General features: G+C 37.8%; 1 protein-coding gene across 16 annotated transcripts in view; it reads left to right on the forward strand.

Moving 5' to 3' along the window:
• Baz2b (bromodomain adjacent to zinc finger domain 2B) overlaps positions 1-23,285 on the forward strand; it is a 213,038-nt gene that overhangs the window by 144,517 nt on the left and 45,236 nt on the right. For 15 of the 16 annotated variants that reach the window (XM_057755621.1, XM_057755630.1, XM_057755623.1 and 12 more), the window contains 6 exons: positions 24-419; positions 3,369-3,972; positions 5,949-6,236; positions 7,236-7,296; positions 8,256-8,364; positions 19,679-19,889. In XM_057755621.1, coding sequence (XP_057611604.1) covers positions 24-419; positions 3,369-3,972; positions 5,949-6,236; positions 7,236-7,296; positions 8,256-8,364; positions 19,679-19,889 — 1,669 coding nt within the window. The remainder of the gene's footprint in view (positions 1-23; positions 420-3,368; positions 3,973-5,948; positions 6,237-7,235; positions 7,297-8,255; positions 8,365-19,678; positions 19,890-23,285) is intronic. The other variant, XM_057755637.1, reaches the window with a different exon arrangement.

Here is a 23,285-nt window from a genome sequence, read left to right on the forward strand (position 1 = left end):
TGCCTTTCACATTGTGTTTCCAGGTGCTATTACATGGTATTTCAGACCCAAAAGCAGACGGACAGAAAGCAACTGAAAAAGCCCAGGAAAAAAGAATACACCAGCCATTACCTCTTGTGTCTGAATCCCAGACTCACTCATCATTCCAATCCCAGCAGAAGCAGCCTCAGGTTTTGTCACAGCAGCTTCCATTTATTTTCCAAAGCTCTCAGGCAAAGGAGGAATCTGTGAACAAACACACCAGTGTAATACAGTCTACGGGATTGGTGGCCAATGTGAAACCTTTGTCTTTGGTAAATCAAACCAAAAAGGAACCTTACAGGAAACTCATAGTTCCTTCTCCTGATGTAATTAAAGCAGGGACTAAAAATACCTCTGAAGAATCTAGTTCTTTGACCAGTGAGTTGCGATCCAAACGGGTAAGTTAAATATTATGTACACAGGAATCTTACTGCTAAGAGTTTTGTTACAAATGGGGCTAAAAAATAGCTTAATTTGTACCGCCTTCTCAAATACGGAGCATAGCACTGGGTTTGATTCTAAACTCCAGGAGAGGAAGAAAAGATTTCATTCTGTGTAGCCCAGAGTTAGAATAAGGTCTGGTACAGTTCCCAGCATCCCCCAAAAATGTGTTTTCTGATTTTATAGTCATAGACTCCCCAGTTTCATATGTTTCTGACAAAACTATTGTATATCCCATCCCCTTCCACCCCCCCCCCTGCTTTGGCAGTAAGAGTATATTATAGTTGAATAAGATAAGTTTTATAATAGATTTTTTAAAATAATGATTTATTTTAATATTATTTACCTGTTGACGAAATTAACTTTTATGTAATTTACTCTTAGAATTTAAGTGTAGAAGTCTTTTATGAAAAAAAATCTATTTTGAGCACAGTAGTAGCATATGCCTATATTTCTGTCTGCTCTAAAGCCCAAAACAACCATGTTTTGTTGGTTTTTCATTTTTAATTTTATATGTCTTTAGAGTATGTATGCATTCTAATGAAAAGTTTTAATGTTCTTACTGTCTAGAGATCATTCTATAAGTAAGTTATTGAAATGATAAGAATTGTAAGTATTTTATGTTAACAGACATTTCTTTCTTTAATGTATATGGGTGTGTGTGTGTGTGTGTGTGTGTGTGTGTGTGTGTGTGTGTGTATGCCTTACAGCAGCATCCAGTCATCTGGTACTGGAGTTACAGATGATTGTAAGCTGCATATGGATGCTGGGAACCAAACCTGGGTCTTCTGGAAGAGGACCACTGAGCCATCTTAACTATGTCTTCAGGCCTGTGAATATACATTTGTATTAGACTCAATTCTAAATGATATTATCTATATGCTTTATTTAATATTATGAACTATTTAATGAATACTTCTCTTTAAATAATTTTCTGTAGAGTACTCTAGTGTATTGAATTTTGTCTTTAAGACAATCTCTTTTGCTCTACACTAACTGCTATTAATCCACTGGTCTTGTCCTTAGATTATGAATTTCTGATTTATGTTACCATTGATTCCTTCAGTGTTTACACCGTGAACTTATAATTTAAGTTAGTAGGTATGATATATATATATACATATATACATATATACATATATATATATATATATATATATATATATATATATATATATATTCCAGGAGTAGAATTTCATAGATCTATGTCAGTCAAGTCAAATCTGGAGTATATTCTTGCATTTGCAGAAAATGAGATAAGTGAAAATACATTGAGATCCCCACCCACTGGCACATGGGTAGTTGATGCTGTAAAACAGCAATAGATTTTCCACTTGTAAACACTATATTTAGACACTTTCCCTAACATCAAAATGGATAGTTTGTGTAGACTTAGGATTACCTGTCTTGCCATGAAATAAAAATACAATAAAATGCAAGTGTGGGTATAAATGTATGGTATGAAATTCTTAGAGTTAAAACCAGGAGTAGTTGCTGATAATTAATACCAATGTGCAGTGAAAACTTTACTTTAATGGAACCATTCGCTCCATTATTAGAAGAAAACATATATTACTTAGTAGAAGGTTTATTGTATGATTACTTCTATTTGTCTGAAAGTTTGTTTTCCTCAGATGCTGGGTATTGAACCCATGGCTTTCTGTAAGTACACAGCTGCTAAGCCTAGCACCCAGCTCCCCATTGGTCTCCCTATATCTTAAAATTTTTCTTTGAAAATCTTTTCTATCTGGATATGATGACTTGTGCCTGTAATGCCAGCTGAGACCGAAACAATGAATCACAGTGAACTGGAGGGCCTTTGGGTAGCAATGAGTCCCAGGGTTATCTGGACCATTGAATGAGATTCTATCTAAAAAGGCAAGAAGTAAACAACCAGAAGACTTTCTTCCTCAAGAAGTCACTTGGTGGTAATCTAGTGTTAGTCTCAGGTGAGTTCAAGTACAGGGTAGGTAATGTGTTAGGAAGACCATACATGACAGTTTCTGCTACAGAAATTTTTGGAAATGGAAACTAAGGTCCTTAAAGCATTATACATACAGACCTGTATAATCAAACAAAATTAGAGAATCACATGTTTGTTCTACATGCTGTAATCTAATGGAATTAGAGGCAGAAAGATCAAGAGTTCATTGCCAGCCTAGCTACTCAAAAAAAAAGGAAAAACAAAAAACCCAGCTAGAATGTTGTTGACTATCAGCCTGGTGGTGGAGGAAGGAGTTCTAGGACTGAAACGCACGTGTAAACCTGCTGAGTTAGAGAAGTGTGAGCAGTGGTTCACCTGTCAGAAACAGTTCCTGTAGACAAGTGATTTTAGCCAACTGAGGGAGGAGAAAAAGTGTGAGACGGTACTGTCCTTAGCAGTCTGCTTCAGCTAGAAGGTAGACTCTGGACGAATTATGAAGTAATTTGCATGTTACTGGATACATAATGTTGACAATGGTCCCAGAATCTAAGAAAAGAAAACTCATGTAACATGAAGTTTGTGTTCTTATAAAAACATTTGTTGGCAGTTGGGAAGGAGGAAATAACAGCATGGCCCAAGTTTTAGCATTTTTTAATGAATGAACCTAAATACATGGTAATAGACTAGTTTGGGGGTATTTTTAGGACGTCAGGATTGGATTATTACGAAAATGGGAGTCACAGTAAAGAGAAAGGACAGTGCCTTTTGAGTGTTTAAACAAATAAGTGTGACCATATCATGTCTAGCCAAGATTTAGCAGCCAGTTGTCCTTGCTGACACTCCTTCCCCAGCCCCTTGTATGTCATTCTTTGAGTTTCCAATGAATCTGTATTCTGATACTGACAAACAGAAGCAGTCTTTGTTTTCTACTCTATCTCAGTTTTTTTTTTTGTCTTTTTTTTTTTAACTTGTGTTTCATTAGGAACAATATAAGCAGACATTCCCATCACAAATAAAGAAACAGGAGTCGTCAAAGAGCCTGAAGAAGGTTATTGCAGCTTTGTCAAATACAAAAGCAACCTCTAGTTCACCAGCACATCCAAAACAACCAGTAGATAACAACCACCCTAATCCATTTCTGACAAATGCACTTTTAGGTAGTCACCAACCAAATGGGGTCATTCAAAGTGTCATTCAAGAAGCTCCTTTAGCACTTACTACCAAAACTAAAATGCAGAGTAAGATTAATGAAAACGTCACCAGTAGCAGCCCATTTTCCTCGCCTGTCAACCTGAGCACAGGTGGGAGAAGACCCGGCAATCAGACTCCTGTCCTGCCCTCTGCCTCTCCCATTGTGCATAGTCACGGGAAGGAGAAAGTGGTGAGCAATAATGTCACACCATTGAAAACACAGCATCACCCTCATCCTGCAAAGTCTTTGGTGGAACAGTTTAGAGGTGCGGATTCCGACATTCCTAGTAGTAAAGACTCTGAAGATTCAAATGAGGACGAGGAGGAAGATGATGAGGAAGAAGACGAAGAGGAGGATGATGATGATGATGATGAGTCTGATGACAGTCAATCAGGTTAGTTTCCGTTTTAAAATTTAAAGTTTATTTCTAAGTATATGCCAGAACATTTGAAAAAATGTTAATTTATAATCCTGAAATCATTGTCATTCACTTTTTCTTATAGTTGATAAAATATGAAAGTGATTGATATTGGAATTCTGAGTTAAATTTTGGCTTGTCATTCACCTGGATTGAAATGACTAATTTTAAAGTGGGTATGATGATGCATGAATCAAACAGTTTTATCAGTTGGCTAAATTTGCATTTCATTCAGAACCACTTATCCACAGTATGATTGTTTTTCGCTTTAAAAATCAGTTTTGGCCAGCCTGGTGTACAAGAGCTAGTTCCAGGACAGGCTCCAAAACCACAGAGAAACCCTGTCTCGAAAAACCAAAAAAAAAAAAAAATCAGTTTTGGCCACGTGGTGGTGACATATGCCTTTAACACCATGGGATATAGAAGCAGACAGATCTCTTGAGTTCAACACAGAGAAACTCTTTTAAAAACAACAACAACAACAACAATAATAATCTTGAGCCAAACATAGTGGTATATGACTTTCATCCCAGCACTGCCAGAGGAGCAGGGCAGAGGCAGGTGGCTCTTTGCATTTGAGGCAAGCCTGGTCTATAGAGCAAGTTCAAAGACAGCACTGCTGTATAGAGGAACTCTGTCTCGGGGAGGGAGGACCATTCGTTCCTTGAGAATTTCATTCAGTATGTTTTGAATATAGTCACCCTGTCCCTTTCTCTTCCCTCATTATACCCCTTCCCTTCTCCCCAACTAAAAAGTTGTCTTTTATCCATATCAAGGCCAAGTTTTGCTGTCCAAATATTCTTTAATGTATTTTATTATCTCCTGCAAAGTATTAAAACATTATTGGATATTACCATGATCATTCAAAAAGAACCAAAACATTAAGTAATTTTTGATACCAGAATTTACTAAGTAATATGGGCTCATTAAGTTAAGCCTTGACTAAATAAATCTGCATTTACTCTGTAATATTTTCTTTGTTTCTTCCTTTTAAGAGTTCTTTTAAACACATAAAATGCAAGACAACTGAACATTTAAATAGAGATTACATAAATATATTTGTATATATGTTTCTATGTGGGTTTGTTACTGCTCAGCCAGAAATTTTTCAGTAACCCATGTGAATAGGAAAATAGTCATTGTACGATTTAATGTCCTAATAATATTAATCCTGAAAGTGCTGACTGTCTGTAGTCTGAGCTTTCAAAAACTAGATTTTATGGAACTCCAGTGCAGGTAGAACATTGCTAGGATGGCCATCTGGATGATGTCCTGCGTGCGCATCTTTATGTATCGTTCTGTGTTTATCTGGAGTTTAATCCATTCTTGGATGTTACATGTCTAGAGGAGTATTACTAACATGTATTAACATTGGACTTCACTCCAGCCAGTTCTTTCTGTGAGCATAGTTTGTGAATCGTGAGAAGTCTGGTGGTGTCTTTATATAACTCGAACTACAGCTATAAAAGCAGAACATCAAACCAAAACCCCTCCCTTAAAATTGTGTTCTTTTGTGCCAAATCGCAAATGCCAGACTGATGCCTTGTTCCTAAGTAGTGAGTTTAGCACAGGGGACTCTGCAGACACTGGCACCTGTCAGTTTGTTTGCTCAACAACATCTCCTTATTTTACCTAAGATTCCCTGTTGAAATTAATGTTGAAAGCATTAAGCTGAACTGCAGTGTGAATAGTGTCAAGTGGGAACTATTTCGTGATTCAGATAGCAAGTAAAACTGATCCTTTTAAGAGAAGTTTGCAGAACCATCGTCTTCATACACTTGATTCAAATAGCTTATAAGATGCTAATTTTAACATTTGCTCTTAGTCTTGGGAAATTGCTTCCTCGAATTCTCAGTTGCAAATACCGGTTCTGAACTACTCCCTTTAGGTGCAAGCTGCAAGTGATTGGTTGTGACTTAGTTATAATATCCAAGTGCTTCTTTACTTCCCAGAATCAGATAGTAATTCAGAATCAGATACAGAAGGCTCAGAAGACGACGATGAGAAAGACCAGGAGGAATCAGATAGTGACACTGAAGGAGAGAAAACTGCCACGAACCTGAACCAGACAAGCTCCTCTGCCAAAAGCCCTCCCATCAGTCTCACAGCTCACTCCACACCTCACAGCCTCCACACAGGAGGCGCCCCGGGCTCCGCTCCTGCCGCCCTGTGCTCTGAGTCCCAGTCTCCTGCTTTTCTTGGCACTTCTTCTTCCACACTCACTTCAAGTCCACACTCTGGTACCTACAGTTTATTTTTATCGATGTAAAGTCAAGTCAGACTGCAGCAAGGATTGCTAGTTACACAGTTTTCAGGAGATGATCTCGTAATCAAGTATTGCGTCTAGGTTTTAGATTGCCTAAGTAAGAAACATGTATTTTAAAAAGACTTAATCTATTGCCCGATACTTTAATTATTTCCCTTGTGGTTTTTAATTGATGATCCCTCTTGCTTTTGAATTCTTTTTGGTTTTATTTCTGTTTTTTTCTTTTTGTTTTTTGAATGAGTAGCATTCTTAGTCCATATCATACTATATTTTTATGTATCTTTATAAATGTCTAGGCATTATTTTAAAAGATCCTCCATTTAACAATCCAAAGCTACTGTTCCCATTCAATAACTAAGAAAATACGGGTTTATATCATACAATATTTGGCTGTTGTTTCAATTAGTTTACTTTCATTGGCACTTTCTAAATTTTTTATTTCAACAAATAAGCATGGTGTCCGACTAATTTTATATTTATGTGTAGTTGTCTTAAAAATATACATATAAGCACAGTCCTCTTTTGTGGAGTAATGATTAATTAAAGGCCTGGTACTGTTTTGGGCTATGGATATCCATATGCACACAGAAATTAAATTCTCTTTTAGTATTTGAGCCAACCGTTAAGAATTTGTAGCATCTATCTAAAAACCTAGACTTTCAAAGCAGAGAATGAATTGGTTTTTAAACCCTTTCAGCTGTTTCCTTCCTGATTGTTGCTTCTACTCATGACAGGAGCAAAGCTATGTGCTGTTCTGTTCAAGAGAAACCTACTGTCTGTCATTAGGTCACAAGAGTGAAACACTTCTGTCTTATGTAATATGCTTTGTTTAAAAAAATTAGAAATAATGCAGTTTTCATAAGTATACTAATAATCTGTCATGTAATTATTTTCAAAGAAAAATTTTTGAACTATCAGGAAACTCTCGTGTGTACATTTTTATATTTCATGTCTTGGTTGGCTTCTCTTTAAGGTCCATCCAAGAGAAGAAGAGTGACCGATGAACGCGAGCTGCGTGTGCCTCTGGAATACGGGTATGCCACACAAGGCCCTCTTCCGTGTTAATGCATGTTTCATGTGTGCTTGAGTTCCTATTCTCTCCTCTCTACAAAATTATTGATTAGAACAGAAAAGCCGTAACAAGGGGCAAAATGTTGATTCAGCAGAAAACCGAAAGTACACCTAATTTCACATGAAGGGAAGGAAGGTGTTGCAGTGTTTGATGGGCTCATGTTACTGGAATGAACCAACAGCCAGTCACATGTCAAGGAGCTGGAACAATACTGTCAGAAGGCTTTGCGAAGACAGAAGTAAAGGACAGTGGAAGATGTCGTGAGTTAAGGCCAGAGTACTCAAGGAGAGATTGGTTTAACTGATTCCAGTTATAGGTACCAGTTCAAACTGGGTTTCAGGGCCCCAGACATAGAGAGGCATTTGTGTGCTCTTCATGTGGGGCTTTCTGCTATTGCAAGAAATACCAGAGGAGGGGCTGGAGAGATGGCTCAGAGGTTAAGAGCATTGCCTGCTCTTCCAAAGGTCCTGAGTTCAATTCCCAGCAACCACATGGTGGCTCACAACCATCTGTAGAGGGGTCTGGTGCCCTCTTCTGGCCTGCAGGCATACACACAGACAGAATATTGTATACTTAATAAATAAATATTTAAAAAAAAAAAAAAAAGAAATACCAGAGGAGCTTGTCTGGTTCACCATGTGCATTGATGAGTTACTCGAACGTGTAAGCCCTCAATGTAATTCCAGCTGTGCTTTCCATAAAGCTTGATACTTTAATGTTCCCAAGTCTTTAATTTTCTAGATGAATCAGTTAGCTAAAAATCTAAATCATTTTAGTAATAAGTATATTTGGATTATATGATTACATGTTTATTTTTTATTTTTTAATCTTTTCTGAAGAGCATGTGTACTTTTTCCAACTTTTTAGAAGTTTTCTTAATAAAATCAAGTGTCCTGTAATGCTCACTTCTGTTATATGTAGCTGGCAGAGAGAGACAAGAGTAAGAAACTTTGGTGGGCGCCTTCAAGGAGAAATGGCATATTACGCTCCATGTGGAAAGAAGCTTAGACAGTACCCTGAAGTGATCAAGGTAAATACTTTTCTCCATGTCCCATACATTTGGTTCTGATACTGCATTTTAATGCAGAGGAAAATGGACTTCTTTCTTAGATGAGGTTCCTTGGTACAAAACATTCTCTTGTATGGGTCTTCTGTGCTTAACCCACATTGCTCACCTAAATATAACTTCTTTATGAAATATGCAAGACATTTGTGTCTTAAAAGCTAACTGCGCATCAAAGATGGATTGTAATTATTAAAACCTGAAGTGGAAAAACGTGATTTTTATTTCACTGTCTCAGCAAAAGTGGACTAGTTACTGTCACAAAGGGCAATTTCAGCTTCAGTGCAAAACTGACCGGGTGGCATCTGTGAAGCCTTGAGTGGACCATAGGATCTACCTTTAAAGTGGTCTTTGAGCCAGAAAGGAGTACTGTAACCTAAATGAAGTAGATGTCACTGATTCTAGGTGGTTACCTTCGTTAGCTCACTCCTGCACTTACACACACAATTCTGAGAATCATTCCTAAGACCCTCACGCACTGTTCCAGCAGCAAAGAACTTTAATGTAAGAGATAGATGCTTTTCATATTTGGATCAGCTCTTACTGACTCATTAATTGTATCAACAGTTTTGTACTTTATATATGTATGAAAATATCTACATTGTTCTTGTGAAGTTTACCCTACAAAGAGTTTGGGACATCTGTGAACATCACGTAGCTTGGGGACAGGGTCTTGTCATCTGACCACAGCACATTGTGTCTGTTTACATGTGTTTTTAATTTGGGAAGTAGAGAATTGTATTAGGTGAGTGGAAATTCTAGTGCTTTGCAGGAATTGGGCTTTTAATTAAATATCACCACAGTTGCCTTTTTACTTGTGAATTAAATATATATTACCTTACACTCCCTCCCCAAAGCAACTTCCCAAGAAGGTCTCCTTTCTCTGATATTTCCTTGGAGATCATCCTTTGACCCATACATTTATCTGTAAATGCTTATTAGATTCCTGGTATCTTGACTGTTGAAAACATTTCTAGATTCGGGAGTGATGAAATGGAGATTCTTGTTCTCATGCACAGTCTTGTCATTCCAAACAATAGAATAATGTCCGTTTTCCTTCAGTTTCTTCATCTGTCATATAAAGACAAGAGTTACAACATTGTTGCCTTATAAGATTATGGCTAAGTTAAAATGAAATAACATCAAAGAAAATGTTTCAAATAGGTTCAAATGATTGAGCTTCTTGCTCCTTGGACCAATTATGAGGCACAGAAATGTTTTGGTTTTTGTGTGTCTCCCCCCCAAATTAACAATTTCTTTGTGAAAATGGCACAAATTTCAATATGTCTTTTTCACTGTTAGTTTTACAATACCAAAAATGTGAGATTTTTAAATTTCTACATAGAAATAATAGGGTTTTCAATTAATTTTTAAAGTTAAATTTTTTTTATTTCAACTCAGTTTGTTACCAGACTTTTTTTTTTTTTCAATTGTAGTGAGCCTCGGTGTTTTAGATAAACCCCTTACATACTAGTTCAGTGTTTTAAATAAATTCCTTACACACTAGTTCAAATTTTTAGTCACAAACATTTTGGAAGGCAAAAATTATTAGAAATTCTTATTTTTAATCTTTGGTTCATGTTTCAGGTCTTTATTACAAAATCATTTTCATGTTTTTTTTTAATTCAATAGACTTTTGTTATGAGAGTAAAGTTAATTGCTATTCAATACATGAAGTATTTTTGTATTGTATCAATAATAATTAGACTTAATCTATAAAGCCTCATTACATGGAGCAGAGTGTTCTTTGACATTCATTCACTTTTTATTAAACACAGTCAGTGTTCTTGCAAATGCATAGTGTTTTGTTATAATCAATTCCAGCTAGGAACTTAGATGAGTTCTTAGAGCTGCAACATGTCAAGCAACTAACATTTCAGAATGCACAGTCAAGATTACATGAACGCTGACACCACTTTATTTTTTTAATATTTATTTTGTTTACAATATTCTGTCTGCATGTATGCCTGCAGGCCAGAAGAGGGCACCAGACCTCATTACAGATGGTTGTGAGCCACCATGTGGTTGCTGGGAATTGAACTCAGGACCTCTAGAAGAACAGCCAGTACTCTTAACTGCTGAGCCATCTCTCCAGCCCCCTGACACCACTTTTTAGCTCAGAAAAATTAGTAAATTCATGTCATTTCAAGGTAATTTTAGAGAACTATGATTAAAAGTACCAAAGAAAATGTTTTACTTAAAGTATTAGAAATATTCATGCTTTCAAAATTCTTATAGGTACAAAGTCATATATTTTCATATATATCATTTATATGTTTGAGCATAGTATTAATCAAAAATTTATATAATTATGTAAGAATTTTCTGTGAAAATTAACAGGGTATCCTTCTATTAGAGTAACTGGCATAGAATTTTTGCTTTTAGTGTTGCAAACAAACAAACAACAATCTAAGTCAGAAGCTGTCTGTACCCTGCTTAGGCTTGACCTAGTCTGCCCATCTGGAGTTCCTTTTGGCTTCATGCTATATAGTTGTAAACTTTCACAAAGGACTTGATCTTTGACCTTTTGGTGATTTTCTTCTTGTCCATGGTGGTCACCTTTTGGGATTGTTGTTAATTCCATCCACTATGGCATATCATGGGGAAGGTCTGAGGTGCGATCGCCATGATGAAGGCTTTACACTGAAGGAACATCCAGCCAGGACAAACCACACGTTCCACATTTCTCCAACTTTTCCAGTTCAACAGCAGTCAGGCAAGCACAAACAGAAAGGACATTTGATTAGCTAAATGTCTGCAGGTTATAAAATACCGTTTGGCACAAATACATACATTATTGTCAGAAAGTTTTCTCTGTGTATAAAATATTTCTAACTTTATACGAATTGTATAAAAGTTTGATGTCTAAGCATATATTAAAAACAAAACTTCATACACCAAAAGGAGCCTAACTGGTATGGTGTTGCATGTCTGCAATACCAGCAGTGGATGGAAAAGGAGGGAAGATTGCCAAGTTGAGACCATCCTGGTCTGCATGTTGGGTCTGTGTTTTAAAATATAACAACAACAAAAATCCAAAAAGGAGGAAAAACATTAGTATATCAAACTTGATAATAACTTTAATTGGTCATGGTAGAGTAGATTGTTTCATTATTCTCTTTTGTGTTTTTTCTATGTTCTAAAATTTACTTGAATCAAGTACTGTAAGTGTTACAGCTCTGGAGGGGAAGCTGTCTTGACTTGTTGGGAACTCAGTCTATACCTAGAGCTGCAATAGCTCTGGGAGCTGGATCCTGACTTAATGAGAAGTCAGGCTATACCTGAAGCTGGGTGCAGTGGGGGATGGTCTCCTCCCAGGACGTAGTAATCCTGCTCCTCTCTTAAGAGAGCCTTTACTGCTGAGCTCTGTTCTGTTCGCCTAAGTGAACATCCTGGCAGAGATACCCGCTTCTGCTGTGGCCCAAGGTGTTTCTTTTTCTCCTTCACTTTGCTAAAGAGGAAGCCCTTGCAGAAATGTAGCAACCGCCTCCTTTTGGAGGCAAAAAGTTAATTTTATGCTTAGCCCTTCTAAGGGAACAGCCAAAGATGAGCTTTACCCAAAACTCTTTTAAGAAAGAGATTTATTTTGGAAGGAAGAGTCCAGGAGAGGTACTACCTCTGCCTGTGTGGAAAAGGACAACTTGTACCTGAATTGGCAGGGAAACTTATTTAGGGCTTCTTAGGGGTGGAGTTTTCCCAAGGAGAAGATTTTCTACTCCAAGATTGGTTAGTTTTGTTTATTTGGTATCAGGCCCACATTGTGTTTCTTTTATTGGCCTTTTTTAACCCTTGGCTCTAGTTTTGGGGCCAGGGCATATTTCTTTCACTGGCTCTGGTTCCCCGGCCAAATTGTATGTTTCTTAGGTTCTTTGTTCAGGGCTAAAGTGTTTATTCACTGTCTTTAGGTTGAGGGTCAGGGTATTAGAGTTCATGCTCAAGGATTGGTTGGTTTCTTTGGCTGACCTATTTGCCCTACAAGTGCATAATGTGGAAGACTGTTTTGTTTTGCTTTTTAAAATAATACCTCTCTACTTTGTAATGCAATGAAACTAAGAAATTTTTTACTTTTCAAATGTAGGAAAATTGAACATAAAGATTTCAGGTGCTCTGTATATAATGCATGTATTTGAGTTTAAAGGGGAAAACCGCTTTTTTATACAAATGTATTGTCATTTTTTAACTCAAATTGATAACTTTACTTGGGAATATAGTTTCTACATCACATCTTTATTCTTCATTCTAATTTTACTAGATGCTAGGGGAACATCAATTCTTCATTCTAATTTTACTGAAAGCAGAAAAATAATAAAAATATTCCAAAAATCTTATCAGATAGATAAAATTTAGGGGGTAATTTCTGCCAGAAGGTAATGTTTGAAGTGATAAAAACAACATTTTCTAAAAATTGTCCATTTTTATTCAGTATTTAGGAGCGCATGATAGTAATTATGTATGTATTTGGTGATAGCAAACATTGGTTGAAATTAGTGTTTGTGTATATTACAAGATGAAAGTGAGAACCTGTTCACGGGTGTCAAAGTTCAGGTGAAGGAAAACAGTGTGGTGATTATCTTTAATAACTAAAGCAGACACCCTTAATTCAAGAACAGAGGCTCTAGAAGGAAGCAGGCCAACCAAACCTGTATTCAAAGAGTTTTGTTTGTTTGAATTCACAGACATGGTAAGAGCTTTGTAGGATCAGCAAATGGTCATCATTGCTGCTAGCTTGATTTCAAATGCTTTCATAGTTTCTGTAAATCCCTCATCTGTCAGTTCTCTGCAGGCCGTGCTCTGTCAGCCGCCTGTCTCCAGCCCGATCTCTGCCCCTATGGCCTCTTTGCAGCCCCGTGGAAAGGATGCAGATAGATTTGCCTTTCAGAGTTCTGTTCCATTGCATCATAAAAAAACTTGTTGATCCTGATGTTTGTCAATATTTTTATTTTATTTCACTGTTTTGGTTACCAACATAATAGAAAAAAAAATGTCTGTGCTGTCTTGATTTTGGTAAGTTTGAGAGAAATGTTTCTTTTATCCACATTGGCCACAGGAACACAGGAAGGCGCTCCAGTGAGCAGTCGTTGATGGCCGAGGCTGTTTTGAAGTGTCTGATAAGCCTTACGTGACTTCTAATGGGGAAACTAGTTAATTAACTTTTAAAACTCATTTCGTATTCTTCACCATGTAAGTTCAAGGAGATCCCTAAAGAGGAGGAGAAAGGAAGGAAAGATAGACAAAGGAGGACTTACATACCATTCAGAAACTTTCTGAGTTTGGTTTTTTTTTTTTTAAGTATTCTGTTTAGTGGCATTGTGCCATAAGAAAAGTAAAATGCTTCTTTCATAAAATAACCTTTTTAAAGTCACTTTGTAAATATTTTTGACAAATAATGTTCCCAGATTATTCCCAAAGACATTTTTTTGCTCACAAAGGAAATTTGTGAACATACCTCTTACTTTAGAAATGAAGTTGAAAGTCTAAATTTGAAGAAAAACTAATATGAATGTGGATCCCAGATAGTACATTACTGTAGGAGTTACAAAGAACTGTGTTACTTGGTGAATTTCCTGTTGATCTGTTGCTGTCCAGCTATGATGGAAGGACTTTTCTGGTGAAGAATAAATGGAGCAATCATAATAATTTGGCAGCATATGGACTCTGCACGGTTGTAGTTCTGGTGATTATTTTAAATTAGGTAAAGAACCAAAGGTTGGGAGTCAACAACCAGAGTTCTACGCCAGCTCTGCTGTTAACTGCCATACCTGTGCAACCTAGCTCTGGCACATATGGACTCTGGGAACATGAATGGTCAGCACGGACAGGGGCCGAGCCTAGAAGTTCATGTCTTTGATTTACCAGGTAGGATTTTAGTGGCTAAGTGAGCCCTGTACCAGGTCTGAGTCCCTGCTTTTTGTCAAATCCTTTGTTTTCTGAACTAAGCACAGAAGATGTGATCTTAGAGATCACCTATTGGATCAGTTGGACAGTATAATCAACATTGTGGAGATAATTATCAGACCACACCTCTCTCCACTGTGTTTCATGAGTGACACTCCCGTGAGACGGACTGCCCAGTGTCCTCGTGTGAAGTACAGCAAGCTCTCTGTGCTGCGCTGGAGGTAGAAGGGAATGTGAAGTAGACCCAGGCCTAGGAAAACCAACAGAATCCCACTTTTCTTCATGTTAATTTTAACATTTGTATTAAGTTGTAGGATGTTCAAATATTTGTAAAAGTGTTTGATACATATGCTTTGCTCATGCCCTATGATTTTTTCTAATCCTTGTAAGTCAGCATCCTATGTCACTTGGGAGCTCTAAGGCTTATTTAATTTTCTCACCTGGAATGGGCCTGCGATCACCAGGTCTTTCATATCCCTGCTCTTCTGAGTTAGAGATACGGCTCAGCAGTGCAAAGTGCTTTGCTTGCTGCTCTGCAGAGGAACTGAGCTCAGCTCCCAGCCACAGATGACTCACGGTCACTTACATAGGGACAGGCAAAACATTTATGAACATGAAATAAAAATAAGTAATTTTTTTTAATGATTCATTGTCTTTTAGGTATGACATTCCGAAACGTTTCATGTGAGCTCTTAGATAGTAAGACGCAAATCACACTATCAGAAGGATGTTGGCTTTAGCTTTGTTATTGTTGTTTTAATCGCAACTTTATTTTTAGACTTAATTTTACTAGAAAATATTTTGTGAAAATCTGTTTGGTGAATAATCTAAGACTAAGAGATCTAAAATTGTTACAACAAATGCATTAATCTACTTCAATGTCAACCAGTTATTTTACTTCCAAGAGACAGGGATATTAGAGAAAGATCCCATCCCACGTTCTAGGCCAAAGCAAGACTACATAGTAAGAACCTGTCTTAAATTACAAAAAAGAAAAGAGAAGAAAAGAAGTATCTCTTATTCATTTCAAAGTGCTGGCCTTTCAAGTGGTAACTTGGAAAATCAGCCATTAGAGGAATGGAATTGTAGCTCCCAGCACCTTCGTGACACACTGAGAAAAGCGATCCACTTGGGTTGCTCAGCCGCCTATACACATTTACTGTTAGCACACTATCAAAGCTTGGTTGAGATGTAAGAGCGCGGCCATGACTATGTAAGTGTGGTGATTCCTGCTCAGTTTTCTGGTTGGCTTCAGGCTTCCCTTTCATATCCAGGTAGTCTTCAACTTTTGTTCCTTCTCCTGTAAGACCTAAGCATTTGCCGTTCTCTGGTTCTAGTCCCCTTCCCAGTTCTAGGGTCTCATAATGTGTGTATGATTCACTGAGACAGTTTCCTGCCCTGACTGCTAAAGCTTTCAGTTCATCACACTTGGTGATGTGGCCCCGAGTCACCCACACTGGAGTAGCCTGAGCCTTAGGTTCATCGTTACAGTGTTGCTTTGGAGCTGGGGATGGCTCCACAGAAGGAGCAGTGACTGCTCTTGCAGATACCCGTGGTGGCCATAACCACTTGTTGAGTTCCAGGGATCCAATGCTCCAGGGACTCTGCAAATACCATATATGGTGCACATGCATACATTCAGACAAAACACCTGTATGTACATATTAAAAAAATCTTTTTTGTTTTATGTGTGAGGGTGCCAGGTCCCCTAGAACTGGAGTTGCAAACAGTTGTGTGCTGCTGTGTGGGTGCTGGGAATTGAATAGTACTCTTAACTGCTGAGTTATCTCTTCAGCCCCTAAAAATATTCTTTGATGCCTTTCTTCTGGACTGGAGAGATGACTTAATGGGGGCAGGAACTGAGGAACCCAGTTGATGGGAACAGGGTTCCACGAAGTTGTTTCTGATTACCACACAGAGACACATTTATAAGTAATAAAAATTTAAAAGTTTAAAAATTCTGTATCTTTTCTTTCAGAGAAGCAATTCTAGATCACCGGTTCCAAATAACACATAGAGACTCTAACTTTTAAAAAAGTAATATATTGCAATGTTACAGTATAGTTTCACTTATCTCATATTTCCGTTTTTATGTTACCAAATTTGTTCAGTCTTCTTAAATAAAATGTAAAAGAATATAAATTAGTAACCCTTCAAAAAGAAGTATAAAATAATAAACATAATCTTTGATCATCTTCATAATGCTTCGTTTTATATGTGTCTTTTAAATCTTAGTCATGGAACATTATTTCTAGGAAACTTTTTTTTGTGTGTTAAACCTTAATAAAGGGCCAGGCGGTGGTGGCGCACACCTTTAATCCCAGCACTTGGGAGGCAGAGGCAGGCGGATCTCTGTGAGTTCGAGACCAGCCTGGTCTACAAGAGCTAGTTCCAGGACAGGCTCCAAAACCACAGAGAAACCCTGTCTCGAAAAAACCAAAAAAATAAATAAATAAATAAACAGCCAGACGTGGAGGCAGGGGCAAGCAGACCTCTGTGAGTTCAAGGCCAGTCTGGTCTACATTGCGAGTTTCAGAACAGCCAGGGCTAACCTAGAGAAATCTTATCACAAAAAAACAAAAAGAAAAAAGAAAAATTTTCTTCTAATTCTTGGGAACCCAAGCCAGGTTTTCAAATTTACTTTTTATCATATAATTTCTGACTCACAAGAGTTAGTCAAATATTATTAATTATGTCTAGTTAGAGCCAGACCATATGTCCCTACCTGCAATAATTTGGCTACTCAAGGGCTTAAAGCTGTGGTATAAGCCTGACATTTCCTAAGCATTTTATTCTTGTTTTCCGAAATCAAAGCGTTAGATGACATCACGTCTAATCCAATATATGCAGTCCCTTCTACAAGTACTAGTTCTCTAAATGCCATGGGCACAAACGTAGATTATAAAGTCACTACTGTCTGGTAAGTTTCTAGCACCAAGATATTCTGCTGACAGCAGGAAATTTTCCTATGTGAACATGGAAGTACTATATAAAAATCACATTTAATATGAAAAGGTACTCGTACAAGACCCTCAATAGTGGCATGAAGCATTATGCTGATTTGTTTACATACTCCTGTGTGCTCTTGTCACTCAGTCACAAATGTCACTAATAAAACGTTCCTTGACAGTGAGCACAGTGTGCTCCATCCTGTCTGTGCTGACAGTTTTCTTCTGAAGTCGTATGTGACCCAAAATGTACTCAGTGCAACTGTTGATTCTATTGACTGTATCTTTTTTTTTATTATTAAAAATTTCCATCCCCTCCCCACCTCCCATTTCCCTCCGATCCCCTTCCCCTCCCTCTCCAGTCCAAAGAACAGTCAGGGTTCCTTGCCATGTGGAAAGTCCAAGGCCCTCCCCCCTCCATCCAGGTCTAGGAAGGTGAGCATCCAAACAGGCTAGGCTCCCACAAAGCCAGTGCATGCAGTAGGATCAAAACCCAGTGCCATTGTCCTTGGCTTCTCAGTCTGCCCTTATTGTCCGCCACGTTCAGAGAGTCCAGTTTGATCCCATGCTTTTTCAGTCCCAGTCCAGCTGGCCTTGGTATCTTAATCTTTAGAGAATGCAATGTTTTTTCAAAATCAATATAAAAGTTATTTTAGCATACAAATCACTGACAAGCTGGTATTAGATTTTTACTGTTAGTAAGCAGATATGCAATACATGCACTAATTTTTTTTCCAAGACAGGGTTTCCCAGTAGCTATGGAGCCAGTCCGAAATTCGCTCTGTAGACCAGGCTGGCCTTGAACTCACAGAGATCTGCTTGTCTCTTTCTCACAAGTGCTGGGATTTTGTTTTGTTTTGTTTTGTTTTGTTTTGTTTTTCGAGACAGGGTTTCTCTATGGCTTTGGAGCCTGTCCTGGAACTAGCTCTGTAGACCAGGCTGGTCTCGAACTCACAGAGATCCGCCTGCCTCTGCCTCCCAAGTGCTGGGATTAAAGGCATGCGCCACCATCGCCCAGCAAGTGCTGGGATAAAAGCATATGCCACCACCACTGCCCGGCATGCACTAATTTTTTAATCACAAGTTTGGCTTGATACAGTCCTAAAAGTTGTGATCAGTCACTCATTAGCTTGTATATACTTATATAGCAAAAGCGGTAAGAACATCTTAACCTAAAAGTGTGACATTTCTTTTCAAATTGAATCATAGTTTTCTTCCTTGCTTTCTCGGTACCTCTAAAACCCACTGCCAGATGACTTAGAAGTGTTATGAAGATGAAATTGTGTGAATTCAGAATGCCTGGGCACGATAGGGTTTCTACTGTGGGTTCTTCGCTACCTTCTGTGCTTTAGCAAGCAGATTTGTAATTCACAGCTTTCATCATTGCATTCACAAGGCTGCTTTTTTCCCTGTGCTTTCAAATGTCAGTGTTTGTTACAATTTCCAGTTGTTAAATTTTCTCAGTAGTTTTTTTTTAGATCAATTGCCAAATAAGGCTGATGAATTCAGATTGATATACCTTTTAAAGTCTACTTAATTTTCCTGTATTGTTGGCTAAGCTTGTCATAATTTATTTGTTGAAGAGGCCAAATCATTTCTTGATTTCTTTCTGACTGGATTTTGCATGTATTTTAAAGAGATGTGTCTTGTTCAGTCTTGCCTTTAAAAGTTATGGAATAAATCTTGGATTTTGATCAAGTCCAGGATTACCTTGGGGTAGGAATAAGATTAGAGGTGATGTGAGCCTCTGTTAGGAAGCTGGTGATGGTCTGCTTGTCTCATTTCTGATGAAATGCAACCCATTCACAGGCAACTCTACTTCATTAGCTATAATATTCATTTCAGAAAGAGGTTTATCTGGTATCTAGGTAACCCAATGTTTCCGGTGAACTCTCAACACTCATGAACAACCCTAGGGTTCCCACACAGCTGGTCCTTTCGCATGTCTGCCACCGTTGTCACGGTTATATTTGGGAGTGGTGATTAATATTAGGTCTCTCTGTATGCATATAGACACAGATACAGAACTGTCTGTGTACTTAAGGAAGAAATAATTTGAATAAAAATGTTAAAGATTTACCATAGAAAAATTACTAAATTTAATTTTTAAAAGTTAAATTTTATACCAGCCTTATAAAATTTTTTTTTTTTTTTTTTTTTTTTTTTTAGTTTTTCAAGACAGGGTTTCTCTGTGGTTTTGGAGCCTGTCCTGGAACTAGCTCTTGTAGACCAGGCTGGTCTCGAACTCACAGAGATCCACCTGCCTCTGCCTCCCAAGTGCTGGGATTAAAGGCGTGCGCCACCACCGCCCGGCCTCTAGCTTTATAAATTAAAAAAAAAAAAAAAAACCTCTGGCTTTAACTAGAATTTTCTGTTATGTTGACCCCTTATTTTTAATGTATTTGTGACATTTATGTCTGCAATTTATTAATTAACAGGGAATGCAGTGGTGTCTTTTGAAAGAAGAGGATGTCATTCCTCGTATCAGGGCAATGGAAGGCCGAAGAGGAAGACCACCCAATCCCGATAGACCAAGAGCAAGAGAGGAGTCGAGGATGAAACGCCGGAAGGGTCGTCCTCCCAATGTTGGCAGTGCAGAGTTCTTAGATAGCACGGACGCGAAATTACTAAGGAAACTGCAGGCTCAAGGTGAGAAAGAAGCACCTGTCACTAGGAATCACACGAAAACCTAACAGTCATCCTTCTTATACTTTTGACTTGGAAGTGGTTGACACTGCTCTTAAATAAGGAATTCTTTGAATCTGTAGCCATTCCTCAATAGTTGTGCTGTGTGCTACAGTTAAAGAGGCTTGCACAAAATTGGAGCAGCTAGCCCTTGACACGTGCCCTAAAGTTGTCCCAACCTGGGATTCTCCTTGTTAAAGCTCCCAAGTTTTTGAAGTACCTGAGAATAACTTCAAAATCTGTGCACTTGTAGGTAAATTTTCAGCCGGAGAACTCCACTTACTGGTAACTAACGCAAGTGCTTTAGTTTGCAGTCTCCTGAAGTCTGGGTATACAACTCCAGGATGCTGAAATAGTTGGTGTGTTTTAGAAGGCATGACAAGGGCGCCAGAAAGCAGATTTATTAAGTTCACAGTACTCATATTCATTCAAAATGTACTTATTATTCAGAATTTCACATAAAGTGCCTTGGATCTGTTCCTTATTACACAAGAGGACTAAGACAAACAGTTGTTGTGCTGTGGAGTCTGAGCTACTTTGTACAGAAGTGAAGCCTCTTCAGACTGTCATGAGCATGTCATCTGTACAGACAACTGCTGGCTTCAATTTTTATTCATTAAAATCATAGCTAAAAGGCTATCAGAATTTTATGTCATTTCAGGAATGTTTTATCTCTAAATATAAAACCTAGAGAAAACATCCAAAATGTATTTTTACCCATTGTAAATAAATTGAAATCATAGGAAAAAAACTCATGGGACAAAATCCTTGAAAAGAAAGCTCTCATTCTCCCTCATCCATGGAGTCATAACAAGTTTCTGTTAATCTCTGTAGAAATTTGTACACATTTCCACATTCAAGCTTCACCCACACATGTTAATTTCTACAACAGGTTCCCGTGTATACCTTGTTCAGCCTAAATGTTGTCAGCTTGATCTTGTTCATCTTTCTGCAACTAGGAGCCAGCTTTCCCATGGTTCAGCAGTCAGGGATGCCATGTGTTTCTTTACCATTCTCATTAGAGCGTCACTCTCTTTTAATGAAGCTTTACCATCACAAACAATAATAACAAATATATGTTAAACATTTATAAGTATTTATTTCATGTAGATAACACCACTTGTTCATTAAGAGCAGATGAATTTTAAAAATTAGTTTAATGTTGTTTTTATGTTTGGGGGCAGTATTTGTTTTTTGTTGGTTTTTCAAGATAGGATTTTTTTGTGTAGCTCTGGCTGTCCTGGAATTAACTCTGTAGACCAGGCTGGTCTCAGTCTCACAGAGTTCTGCCTGCCCCTGCCCCTGCCCCTGCCTCCTGAATGCTGGGTATGTACCATCACGCCTGGCTTTAGTTTAAAGTTTTTTAAGTTGCATTTTAAATACTGTTTTTTTGATGTGTGTGTGTGTGCACATGTGTGTATGGGGACATATATGACAGCACATGTGTGGAGGTGAGAAGAGAGCTTGCTTGAGTCCTTTCCTTCCACCATGTGGGACCTGGGGATAAACACAGGTTGTCAGTCTTGATAGGAAGTTCCTTCACTCCTGAGCCATCTTGCTGGCCCTGAGTTTTAAAAATTATTATCTATAAAGCCATGACTCTTGTTTTTTTTTTTAAATATTTATTTATTTATTATGTATACAATATTCTGTCTGTGTGTATGCCTGCAGGCCAGAAGAGGGCACCAGACCCCATTACAGATGGTTGTGAGCCACCCTGTGGTTGCTGGGAATTGAACTCAGGACCTTTGGAAGAGCAGACAATGCTCTTAACCACTGAGTCATCTCTCCAGCCCCCAAGCCATGACTCTTGTGAGACTTGTGTAAAGGTAGCTGCATTGTATTTAAAAATGAGAGATTGAAGTGAACTGGTAGCCAAAATATCGTCTTTTTTCTGTTTCTTTTCATTATTAGTACATTTACCCTTATGTACTATCTAAAATAGAACATTTAGATTTGAAAAATTAGGGGCTTAGAGTTTAAGAGAACTGGATGCTCTTCCAGAAGTCCTGAGTTCAATTCCCAGCAACCACATAGTGGCTTACAACCTTCTGTAATGAGATATGGTGCCCTCTTCTGGTGTGCATACTTAGGTGCAAACAAAACACTGTACACATAATAAACAATAAATGAATATTTGATATTTAAAATGAATGAATGATGAATAAATAAATTTGGAATGTTAGGTCTGTTGGAACAAAGAAATTTGTCAGAATTTTTTTCATCTAGATTTCAAATTGATTTTATCCATGACATATTTGTCTTTGGTTGTAATAGGCTTCATTCCTTATTGTGCTTATTGTTTGCGTGCGTGCGTGCGTGCGGTTTTGTGTGTATTCTCTACATGAAGCAATCCCTTAGTGTTTCCTATTTACATTTATTAATTTACTAAGAATAGGATACATTTGTGTCACCACACCTTGTGGAGGTCACAGGATAAATTGCAGGTAATGGTTCTTTCCTTTCACCATGTGGTTTCTTGGGATCAAATTCAGGTTGCCAGCTTGGTGGTAACAGTCCTCATGCACTGAGCATCTCCCTTACCACAACATTCAATATTTAACAATAAATGGTTACTATATTTGGGCTAGCAAGATAACTCAATGGGTAAAGTTACTTCCTGCCCAGGCCTTGTGATCTGAGTTTTGTCCCTGGGACCCCCACACCAAGGTGGGAGGTGTAAAATGGTTTCATCAACTTGTCCTCTGACCTCTACATACCTGCCGTGGCCCATGCAGTCACGTACAATTGCACACAATAATATATATGTAAATAGTAGTTTTACATTTACAAGTATATGAATTTATTGTATACTCCTTTTGTAGAGATTAAGCAACAGCAAATAGTTTAAAATCTGACATTGTTCAGATATAATAGTGGCCCTATGTGTGTGTAAATAAAACCTGTGTGTTAATTGACCCACACTAATACCTCAAGTTGTGTACAGCAGAAAATAACAGCTGACACTGGGTGTCACAGAGTTGGAGATGTGGTAACAGTGCTTTCTCTATTGACTCTTAAGAAGGCGTGCTGATAGCTGCCTAGCACCTTCAGATCTAGTCATGCTGCAAAGAAAGGACGTGTGTCTAAAAGGTCACACTAATTCTATGTGCTAGGAGTTTGAGACTAAATACTTATCTTTGAAATTAAGGCAGACATTTTTTTAAAGAAATTTTATCATCTACTTTTTTGGCAAATTTTTGTTTTCATTGTGACATTTTTAGGATTTATGAAATCCATGCTTGTATTAGAGCAAGAATTTAGCTTAAGTAACTTTTTAGGAAATTGTTTTCTAAATCACATTGTCTTTTCTACTTAAGACAAAATTGCTATGGTAGAAAATTAGTGATGATCATTTCA

The sequence above is a fragment of the Chionomys nivalis genome, chromosome 22, assembly GCF_950005125.1.
Source record: "Chionomys nivalis chromosome 22, mChiNiv1.1, whole genome shotgun sequence".
Classification (NCBI taxonomy): Eukaryota; Metazoa; Chordata; class Mammalia; order Rodentia; family Cricetidae; genus Chionomys; species Chionomys nivalis.